A 12,525-nucleotide genomic window follows, 5' to 3' on the forward strand; every position below is an offset into this window, starting at 1 on the left:
AGGAAAGAGGCGCCAGGGGATTGTGTTTGTTTCAGCAAGGGCGTGTTTGACAAGTGTGTGTGTGTGTGTGTGTGTGTGTGTGTGTGTGTGTGTGTGTGTGTGTGTGTGTGTGTGTGTGTGTGTGTGTGTGTGTGTGTGTGTGTGTGTGTGTGCACATAATGACACAGTGCTAGTTAAATGCAGGGACTTTCCTGTGTTCCTGTCACCAGCTGATACTCCACTGATGAGCGTGGGAAGTGAGATTGATATTATATACAGCCCCTAAAAAAACAATAAAAAACAATATTACCATGTGTCAATCTAAACATCATTGTACTAAACTGAAAAGACTGATTCTTACACAACACATGTATACTGTAAGAAGCACAACTGTTGTCTTACTTTTAAGTGACAGCAAGTTGTTGAAATGAGTCCACACTTGATAAAACACAGGTGACCTGTTGAGGATACACTATGTTAAATGTCAGCTGGGATTGTCACCAGCTTCCCATGGAAACCCTCACAGGATAAGCAGTATAGATAATACACGGAGGTGATGAATGGATGGACAGATAAATGTTAATTCTACTATGCGAATCCACTTAGAGTGAGTTTGAAATGGAGACTTTTCAGGAATTTGTAATTATGTCCTATAAATGATTATTGAAGCTCAAATCATCAAATTCTCTCTGTATCTCTCTCTGTATCTATCTGTATGACAACACTCAGCTGGTGTTTGAGATATCAAAAAGATATCAAACACTGACCTCTGCTGTTAGGTTTGAAAAATAACCTTACATTGGTAAAAAAAAAAAAGGCACAACTTCTCTGTGCTCTGTGTACATTACACATGACCCATCTTACCCCTGTTGACTTATGTGACAGTTGGTCTCGTCCCTGTTCAACACTAAGAGTTGATTTAGTGAGGATTTATAAAGTACAGCATCAGGAGAAGGTTATACAGCTGACTCATAATATAGGCTATAATCAAAAAAAGATGAGCATTATAACACTTTTTCTTCCTTCTTTCCAAGTAAGGAAACATTCGACCCATTCTTTGTTCTGTTGCAAAGCAAGAGCCAAACTCGTGGAGGCTTACAGGCCCAGATGAGCTCTTATGTGACGCTGAATTCACAGAGTCTGGATTCAGTAACTGAATGACGCATGACTTTGGAGGATTTATTGATCCCCTCTGGACATATTTTAAGACACAAAGTGCTCTGCTTCAGATAATAATTCATGCCTGACACGAATAAAAAGTTAAATTTAATTCTGAAAAAAAGTCTGAATCTCTATGTCCATTTGAATCACTTCCTCAGGCTGACAACCTCATTTATCAATGATGCATTCACCGAGTGTTCACTGTGAGACGTATGGTCGTATGCAACACATCGTTTCTGTCAAAGGTTGTGTTTATTTTTAGAATTCTTTTTATGTATTTATGTTTTTTTTGTTCAGTCACTGTCAGTCAAGGCCATATTCTCTCTATAAAACATTTAAGGTTAAGCTAACTTTTATTAATCCACATGGGGAAACAACGTGTCCTCATTTTAGCATTTTAGCATTTTAGCCATCCTCTTCTAGGAACCTTCCTAGAAAGGGTCCTTGGGTGGACAGACTGGGGTTTGTGAGGCAACAGTGTTTACTGCTGTGCAACCATGCCGTCCAGCAGAAGTAGTCTGATTTGCCGGCTGATGCAAAAATATATTGAATATGGAATTTCTGGTTGCAAAAACAACTCAATTTGCGTAAAATGAGCCTAGTTCTCACTTTAATTACAATGTCAGGAAATAGTTAAGTAATATTTTACTAATAATAATATTAATCATTAATATTTTTGTTCCCATTTATAAGAAAATAGACTATAAAGCACATGACACATAATGAATGAACACCAGTGTGAGTGACAGCTGGTATTGACCAATAGGAGCATGTTAGGTCTGACTGATGCAGTCATTTATATTCAAAGATGTTTTGTTCTTTATTATTCTGTGAATCATCACTGTAATATTAGTTTTCTTGAGGGATGGACAGATGGACGGACAATTTCTGTCTTTCTAGAACAGATTTAATCATTTTAATTCTCTCCTCAGGGCTACCTCGGTGTGCTCTTGAACATCACGCAACTTGACTGTTGGCTTGTGTGTGTGTGTGTGTGTGTGTGTGCTTATTGGTAATAAAAAGCTATAACCTCACCACAGTGTATAGATTACGTGGGTTGTATGTTTGTGTGTGTGTGTGATGGTGGGGTGTCACTCGATTAAAACCATATATCACGACTTCAGACCCACAGGCGTGCCTCACAGAGGGCTTCACTTGTGACTTATGGGTGGAGGCGTATAAAGCTGACCTGTACAATATCAATATAAAAGTATTTCTGCGCCATCTTAACTGGAGATTCAAGTCCTGCTTTGTGTATCTGAAGAAAGAGTCAACACAGTTATGAAAAGATTATTAATCTGTTTGTAACTTTCTGTTACAGATTATCTGGAAGAGCTGAGATTCTACCTTATTCACATGACCGAGGTAAGAGTGTGTTTGTGTTTGTGTTCATGACAGACACACACAGAGAGTGGGAGAGAAAGAGGTGGTGGGGGGGAAAAGCAACGGTCTAATGTGAACAGTTTATTTTGTCTGTGAGCCGCAGGGGCCATATACTCTGGTGGAAATCACATTACAGGGAAGACACGAGGATTAGCAGAAAGCTCTAATGAAAATGTCTTTTCTCTGTGTGTGCGTGTGTCTGTCAGATCGAACTCCGTCTCAGACCTTTCACCATCACACACACACAATATACCTTTGATTTTTTGGGATAAATATCAGAAGCATATACTGTAAAATTGTGATTTCTATTGGATACATTTGAACATAAAATAATACTGAGGATTATGTGAACTCTACAGGTTTGCGGGACCTATTTCACATTCTGATTTGTTTTGTTATTACAATCACGGTCATGACATGTATGCTGAGTAATCATCCTTTATTCCATCCTCTCTAATAGAGCATGTTTCAGGCCATCATTTTAAGATGAAAAGGAAAAAAAAAAGCTGATGTACTGTACTCTCCGATAATTCAATACTGCTTACTGAAAATTGCACTTTCTGTGTCTCAGCGCTATAATAAATAAATAAATGACCACATCAAACACTGTAGCGGTGGGGGAATGGTCTTGATAAAAGTTTTAAAAAAGCATAAAGAGAACAACTTTGAAACCTCAAAATGTGTTTTAGGGATGTAAAAGGGATGGGTCCTTTACTTCCACAAGTGAATTATTCAGTGAAATGCATCACAGCGTAATTAGATAAAAAACCTTTCCGTGTCATTCTCTGTCCTCATTACGTGTTATTAGCTTTAGAAAGTAGTTTTTACGCACAATAAAGCTGCGCTGCACAAATAACGGAGGGTGTGATATTTAATCTGACGGGAATTCTCGTGGGATTTCGTAGATTTGGAACATGACTGGCTGTTTTTCAGTCTTGATTTTGTCATTAAAGAGCAGGTTTGCTCAACTCCCTCACTGAGGCTGCTCCCCGTGTCCCTTTGATCATATTCTTCTAACTCAGAAAATGTGCAATGAGTCAATAAAACTGCAGTTTTTATCGTCCCTCTAATCCCCGCTATCCATTATGTCTTTATCACTTTTGCTCATTGCTTTCTGACACCTTTTCATGCCCTCTCCCTTCCTCCCTCCCTCATCTCACATGCTGTTGTTTGTACATAAATGAAGCAGCTGTCACACAATCTCTGGAGCTACTACTGTGTTTGGATCACCTGCAGCCAGTTTTCTGCTGACATAAAACAATCAGACACAGCATAAAAATGTGCTGAAAACAGCTAAAATCAGTGTACAGAAGAAGTATTGGCAATATGTTGCAGTTGTAATATAAGGTTGGGACTTTAATACATTTAATCAAATCCTGAATCCAGTATATAGCCTCTTCTGGATCATTTTTTATATGATCACATGTCAGTATTTTAAACCATCATAAATTCAATCATTTGGCTGAGGTGGCAGAAACACTACAGCTTTGAGTGATAGCATAAAAGAGGTTTCAGGTTTTATTAATTTCATAGTTTGTTTCTATCTTTGTCTGCTCTCTTCTGATCACTTGTGGGCTGAGTTGTTCAGTTACTGTCTATAAATTGTATGTAAAAAAAAAATTAGAGATGGACCGATATGTTTTTTTTCAGGGCCGATACAGATTATTAGTAGTCAAGGAGGCTGATGACAGATAATGGAGCCGATATTAATTTGCAGTAGAAGTGGAAATATTGTTAGTAATACAAACACTTCATTTAAATGCCTTTAAGCATGTGTTTATTAAATAGCTTTTCAGATTTGTTAAACATGTTAAAGGTGTTTTTTTATATATATCTTAGACGACATCTTTGTTTTAAAATTCTCATTCTCAATTTGCAGTGCAGCAACTTATAAAGTTAAATTAAAACTTACACAAATAAATAGCTCCCTAAAGTTTACTACACTGTAAATTAAGTTCTCCAAAATTCCAATATAACTACAATGTTATTTTATCTTTCACTTATTTGTTTTAAGTTCAAACAAAAACAAAAAGTACAGGGAGTTCAACAGCATCTGTTATAAAGTTAACTGAAATTTTAAATAAATAAATTGATCTCTTATCGGCCGTAGGATTAAAAAAAAAAAAAAAAAAGGCAGATGCTGATTTGTGCCAAAATGCAGAATATCAGCACCAATAATTGGTCTATCCCTAAAAAAATGAAGGAATCATTAAGCACGTTTTCACCTTATTCTAAATAAACATATTCCACCTCTATTTTGACATGAATTAAGATTTTTCTTACATAAGGTGTTAATACGTGCTTAATATTTACTAATAAAGGGCTAGTATGCTACTTATAGCATGTTAGTAAGCACCTACTTAATGGTGAATATGTGTTCCCTAATCTAAAGGGTTACCGAAATAGTTAAGTAACATAGTTAAGGTAAAATTTATTAATCCATGTGGGAAAACTGTAGCATACAATATATGATACAAATGTCATAAAGTGATACAGTACAGTAATATTTCTCTAATGTGGAAAAGGGGGGGAGACAACAATCTTATTTTCTCAAAGTTTTTAAGGGATTGTGATGCTGCTTTCTGTGCAGTGTCTGTTTATGTAGAATTGTTTTTCCCGTGTATGCTGAGCCTCTCGCTCACAGTGCAGCAGCAGCAGCAGTCGTACTGTTTGCTGGTGAGAAGCTGTGGGTCCTGTTCTCTCACTGCTGCAGCAGCGACTCCCTGTGATTTGTTGCAGCGTCTGTGCATAAAGGAAGGAGGGGATTGGATTTGTGTGGATGGTGTTGTACAAACCCCCTCCTCGTGTTACACCTCCCAGGAGAAGTTATGCAGCTGACTTTGAATTGGAGATGAGCCCATGACCGTGAACTTTACAACTACCAAAAAAATCAATTTATTCTCCAGTATCTTGTGAATTAGCTTGAACAAATCAGACTTTCTATTTTAGTTCTGTGGAACAGAATCCGTGACTTTTTCAACTTTACCCACTTTAATGGAAGGTTGAATATCTCTGAGCTGCTTTTTGAATTTATGCATCCATATGGCCACTGTGACTATTCTACACTTTGTTTTGAGCTGCTGATGTTTGCCCATAAAGATAATCTTGTCACACACACACACACACACACACACACACACACACACACACACACACACACACACACACACACACACACACACACACACACACACACACACACACACACACACACACACACACACACACACACACACACACACACACTGTCTCTATTTTGTGCTTTGAAATGTGTTGCATAACCTCATTAGCAGCTTATGAATCTTTTAAAGGGCATTTTCTTCTTCTTCAGTAAATCAAGAGAGAATGAAGGGGGTCTCGTATCCGTCCCACAGGCTGGAATAGAGGAAGGAAACTGCTGTAAAATTATTCCACCCAATTAGGAAACATTTATAAATATAAAATTACGTAAGACGGCAATAGAGAAAGAGAGAGAGTTTCAGTGAGTTAAAGGTAGATTTGGATTTAATGTGAAGCATTTAAAAGCTCTGCAGGGATGGTTTCATTGGCTGTTCAGAAGACATTCACGCCATAGTTCTTCTTTTTTTTAATGTTAAGCTGTTTCTTAACAAATAGCTTGTATTGTAATATTGCCATATATGAACAAATAGGAGCTGGAAGAGACAGAGAGATGACAGACGAAAAGCAATGAGATTTTAGTGCACTTGGTTAAATTTACTTGGCACTGCGGCTTCCATGTCTCCTGTCAAACTCTTTCATCCGTCCTGTCGGATAGTGTCTGCCATACACACACATACACACTCATCTGTTATAGTTGATACACCTGTCAGCAGTCCATTTTATACCTGGAGGAGCAAACACAAACTACAATGAAACACCTTTTACAGTGGTTCCTATCATGTATTCTCACAGATACGGTGTGGAAGGTTCTCCTCTCTTCTCTTCTCGAGCAGCTGCTAAACTCCTCTAGTGCTCGTTTATCTGTACGTGTTGACAGCGACTTTACCGAGAGGTTGACCTTCCTGTTGCCCTGTGGCAGTGCGCAGTGATGTGTGAAGTGGATGGTGAGAATATGAGGTGGAAGAAGAGAGAGAGAAATCAGAGGAGACTGTGGAAGAGAGCATCTACAAAGGTCATGAATAGCTGGAGTATTGGTCTCCGCTAATCAAAGACGATAAAGACATGTTTGAAGAGTTTGAATGAACCCGACCTTCGCCGTGGCGGCCGTGTGCGCTTGTTTGTTTACGTTCGCTCAAATGAGATATGTGTGTGTGATGTGATAGACTCTAATTGAATTGCTCTTTCTGGCCTGTCTGTGCAAAGGTCATACACATATCCACACACACACTAACAGAGAAAAAGACGGGGCGAGAGAGAGGGAGATTTAGGACACTATCTAATCATCTAATGTATGTAGTTCAATTCCTGACCTGGCCACAACATTATTATATAACAAATATGTATTGTCATGTATTGCCCATCGAGTATATAGAGTATATATAAATATAAGAATATAAAAGAAAAAATTTAAAAAATCAAGTGAAAGGAACATTATTTTAGGAACAGTTTACAACAGTGGTTCCCAATCCTGGTCCTCTGGGACCATTTGCCTGTATGTTTAGATGTTTCCCTGCTCCAACTGTTGTGGAAATTCTCTGCTGCTGGTGAAGAATGAAATAGAGACTTCTGCCGGCCGACAAGGATTTATTTTCTTTGCAAAGAAAAGGTCAATCTTCACACGGGTGATCCTAGCTGGAGAAAGACCCAGAGCATAGTGAGCCCAAAACATTTATACCTAAGCAACTCCCCTTTCGCATTCCTCCAATAGACAAAGTAGTCTGCTTTTCCAGGCCGTATTTTCACACCTCTTTATGTCTACTGTACTACCGAATGTATGTGACGTAAACACTTACGCGACGTGAGCAGATCTGAGCGGAGTTTTGCGTCTTGGCAGTGTAGATGGAGACGCTTCAGATTTTCGTGTTTTTAAGTCCCAAAAACGCCTCGATCTTCTGGGATGCTTTAGTGTCACATCCTTGTCAGTTTGTTCAGGATTTTCTCGTCTCAGCAGTGTTTATCGGTTTCACTTTTAAGGTGACGTTCATCTTTGAAACTAAAGTCAGTCAACTAAAGTCAAATAGCTTCCACCCTGCAGAATGACAAAAAAGTTCTCATTAAATTGTTCACAGTTAGTCACAGTCTGCTCTCTCCTCATTTTCTCTACTTCCTGTCCTTCTCCTGCATAGCTCGAGGTCATGCTATTTTAGCGCTTCTCAAAACAGATCTGACTTAACCCAGATTTACACGTGAAAGTGTTGGTGGCGGCGGTGGTGAGGGGTACGATTGTGTCTCTGGAAAGTCATGTGTGTGTAAGTGTGTCAGTGACGCAGGCGGCGAGAGGAAGCAAGGAATCATTGTGTTGAGGAAAACAAATCAGTGAAACGAAGGAAAGAGACCGCGTGAGATTTTTTTGACCAGCGGAGTGTATCGGGGTCATCGCAGAGTCGTCATGGGCAACTTAGCCGATCGCGTTGGGCCCAAGAAGAGATTGGTCAGGGAGTCGAGCTCTCTTCAGCAGCATCTGCTCTCTGACGCTGGAGATGTAAGTGCCTCAGATGGAGGGCGAAAAAGGAGAGTCCTATAGACTCAGTTTGCAAGAATTATGAAGAACTGCAGTAGCTTACCACAGGAATGATGTAATTTATCATGTTGAATGCTGTGCTGCTGAGTTAAATATGATTCTTTTTTTTTTTTTTTTTTGCCTTGAGTGAGTTTGACCCTTTGTTTGTACAAAGTCGTCGGACAATGAGCTGAATGTGTTTAAATTTATTTCAGACCTAACATAATTTCGAGCTGCTGTAATTGCAGTATGTTTGTGTGCAGACTGAAGTAGAACAACCCTGAGACTTTCATCATGTTTTAATTTTCAACAATGGCAAAACTCTTTTGTATTGTTCCTGGTGTTGCTCTGTCATTACTGTACAAAACTGGCTCTGTCACAAATGACACATTTGTGCCGTATTGTTTAGATGCAACAAATAATTTCGCTCCACGTCCACACATATGTGGAATTAATTTTGTATTATTAATCATCTTGGTGAAGCAGCATTTGGAGAATGTGTTGGTGAGAGGAGCCAATGGAGCTCTGAATGTCACATGAGTTCCTTTGTTTACGCCGCCATGGGGCCAGGAAAAGCTTCTGTTAAAATTTAGTGACGCCAGTGCCATCACAGTTTAAGGCACATTTTAAATCTATTGTGATGAAGCAATGTAATGCAGTACTTGACTGACTGAATATATCTGAACCCTTATAATGGCCCTGCATGCTTTTCACAAGCATGGTAATATAATTTTTTTGTGTTTTCCATTAAAATTCACACTTGTATTCATCAAACGAGTTGCAAAATTGATAGAATATATGGTGAAGACATTGACAAGATTAGAAATAATGATTCTTATTCAAAATAGTAATTTTGCCCTTTCGTCAAAGAACCAGCAAAACTGTTTTCAGCTGTGCTAACATAATTGCACAAGGGTTTTCAAGGATTTTCTAATCATCCAATAGCCTTCTAACGCGATTAGCAAACACAATGTACCATTAGAACACTGGAGAGATGGTTGCTGGAAATGGGCCTATATTCACCTATGTACATATTCCATAAACCAGAAGTTTGCAGATAGAATAGTCGTTTACCACATTAACGATGTATAGAGTGTATTTCTGATTCATTTAATGTTATATTCATTGAAAAAAATAGTGCTTTTCCTTCAAAAATAAGGACATTTCTAAGTGACCCCAAACTTAGAAACCCCAAATGTTCTTCAACTTTCCCCTGTCCTACGCTGGACAAAAATTAACAACAGAAATAACAATAAAAGTGTGTGTGTTCCCACCGCCTCACCGGATATTTGTTGACCTGATAAAAAGCCCCTCCCCTCAACAGCTATCAGCCATTTTCTCAAGCTGGCACAAAGAGTTATATACTCTATATGCTGCCTGGTATATACTGTATATCTGTAGATTTGAATAGCGCAGCGCTGTTTTGATTCCCCCTTGCATTAACTGGACTGTGTGACATCAGCCCGTGGAGCTTTATAGGCAACAGAGGCTAAATTAGGTGAAATCACAGCGTGGCGGTTTGTGTGTAGGCTGTGGAACAGCAAGGGAGCACTGGGATCTAGTGACCATGTTACAGTGCTGTGTAATTATGCACAGTAAAAGGAGAAAGTGATTCATTGATTCAGTAACATGCAAAATGACCTTTGTGGACACAATTAAAATGTTGCACCTACATTTGATTCATTAATATGAAAGCTTTCCATCAATGTATTTTTGTAGGCGCAAGAAGACATACTGACATACTTCATCACATGACTTTATCTGTTTATATCTGTTTATAATGTGTGTATAGACCTCTGGATGCCTTGCTTATTACACAGCTATGTTGGCAGGAAAAGCTTCTAAAAAATGAATTGCGCCAGTGCTGTTTTTTAAGTTGTAAGAGTCCACTGCACAACTTTAAATCCATGCAGATTAAGCATTATATCACATAATTATTTAATTACAAGTATTATTTCAGACCTGACAACAACAATGTAATTTTTCTCTGGAGAATGCTCACACGTCAAAATAAAACCATGAAAGATAAACAAGATGTTAGAGTAAAATTGGTGTTGGAGTCTTTAAGGACACCAATCTTGGCATCCAGATTTGCAGCTTCCCGGTCAGCAGTTTAGGGGACATTTAAGGGAAGCATAACTTACAATGATCATGCCAAATAGATTACAGGCTTTATAAATGTCATTGTGTCTCAAGATACAAAAATGCTTTACATTTCAGTCTAACACTGCATGGAATTTCATGTTTTCCGTGTGTTTGCATGCTCTCTGGGTTCTCCTGTTTCATCCCACAGTCCAAAAAAACATGCAGATTTTGGGATTAGGCAAATTGGACACTCTAAATTGACTGTAGGTGTGAGAGTGAATGGTTGTCTCTGTGTGGTCCTGTGATGGACTGGTGACCTGTCCAGGGTGTGCAGGCCCCCACCCCTGCGACCCTCATGTGGAGGATAAAGCAGTGTGAGATGAATAAATGAATGCCTTTTACAGCAGTATCTTGCACTGTAACATCAGTATAAGTAGTGTAAAAACTTTAACAATCATTAGAAGTTAAATTTCCCTCATGTTTCCCCTTAACTGCAGACTGGAAAGCTGTGAATCTGGATTCCAACTTTACAGTCAAGACCCACTATCTGAACACTGATCACTAGTGTTGCCTGCGGGTCCCCCCATCACTCTGTCTTCACTTTGAATGTGTTTTATAGCAGTGATCCACCTCTGCCATCCTCAGTATCTGCATGTCACAACAACTATTCACCTGCTTAATTTTTTACAATTACACCTGGTGAAGAAGACAAGTTGCCTGACATATTGCCTGGTTGAACAGTTCGGTGTTGTTTTGGGTCCAAGTGTAGAGCTGCAACTAACGATTATTTTCTCGATTAGTCGATGAATGGTTTGGTCCATATAATGTCAGAAAACATTGACCGGTGTTTGTCAAACCTGGAAATGACGATGTTCTCGAATGTCTCATTTTGTCCACAAACCGAAATGATTCAGTTTTAATGATTTCTTTGTTATGTGGAGCAAAGAAGCAAAGAAAATATTAACATTTAAGAAGCTAAAACAATCAGAAATCTTGTTTTAATCATGAAAAAAGCTTCAAATCGATTATCAAAATAGTTGACGATTCATTGAATAATCGATTAATGATCGTTTCATCGTTTCAGCTCTATCCAAGTGCTTCATGATGGGATTGCATGGAGCTCCATATACATTTTTTCATCATGTATTGAAGTTTCCCCTGTGCTCTTGCTCATCATTGACTGCATGACAAATAGGCTGCCTGCCACTGCAGTCTGACGGCAGGGTGTGAGTGATATGCACCCAGGGCCTCGAGTCAGCAAAATACAGACGGCATGGTAACCATCCATTACATGGCCAGGTCAGGACCAGCCTCTCTGGGGGGTCTGATTGAATGGAGATGTACCTTCCTCCCTCCACCTGAGTCACAACTTAAAAGTGTACCCAGCTCTCTCTCTCTCTGATTTAATATGCCACCTCTGATTGTCAGGAATGCAATTACGCTGCCTATACGTCTAAATTCAATTACGTAAAGACCAGCATCTTAACAATTTGATTGCGGTTGCAGATCTACGACCACCAACAAATTACACAGCTGCGTCAGTGATAAACGTATTCTTTGCAGCTGCGTTGAACTCCCGCTTCCATCAGATGCAGGACAAATACCTGTCAGTGTGTGAATTATTAACCGACTTCATTTTGCACTGTACTTAGAAGTGCATTCATGGCTTCAGGGCTGTCACAGTCACACATAATTCATGTCTGACATTATCACAATATACCATGAATATAACATTACATGAATCAGAAATACACTCTATACATTGTCAATGTGGTAAACGACTATTCTCGTTGCAAACGTCTGGTTTTTAATGGAATATGTACACAGGTGTATAGAGGCCCATTTCCAGCAACCATCTCTCCAGTGTTCTAATGGTACATTGTGTTTGCTAATCGCGTTAGAAGGCTATTGGATGATTAGAAAACCCTTGAGAATTAGATAGACATGGAGGTTATTTATTTATTTATTTATTTTTTAATAAATTATTATTTTGCATACAAATAATTATTTCTAATCTTGTCAATGTCTTGACTGTATTTTCTATTTATTTTGCAACTCTTTTGATTAATAAAAGTGTGACTTCTAATGGAAAACTTTGTATAGGTGACCCCAAACTTCTGAACGGTAGTGCATATATAGGAAATAAAAACAAGCAGTATTGAATGATTATATTTATACCTGCTAATAGTTGTAATCTTATCCAACACATGTAACAAAAATGTGGACACACACATTTCCAAGACTTCCAAGAACATTACATGTACTAGTTCCATTCCTGGAGACTTATTCAACCTTAA

General features: G+C 38.6%; 1 protein-coding gene across 2 annotated transcripts in view; it reads left to right on the forward strand.

Moving 5' to 3' along the window:
- Nucleotides 1-12,525, forward strand: part of rgs3a (regulator of G protein signaling 3a) — a 96,446-nt gene that overhangs the window by 16,718 nt on the left and 67,203 nt on the right. For both annotated transcript variants that reach the window (XM_083903176.1, XM_083903177.1), the window contains exon 9: nucleotides 2,462-2,505. In XM_083903176.1, coding sequence (XP_083759302.1) covers nucleotides 2,462-2,505 — 44 coding nt within the window. The remainder of the gene's footprint in view (nucleotides 1-2,461; nucleotides 2,506-12,525) is intronic.

This window comes from Microchirus variegatus (genome assembly GCF_963457635.1).
Source record: "Microchirus variegatus genome assembly, chromosome: 16".
Taxonomy (NCBI): Eukaryota; Metazoa; Chordata; class Actinopteri; order Pleuronectiformes; family Soleidae; genus Microchirus; species Microchirus variegatus.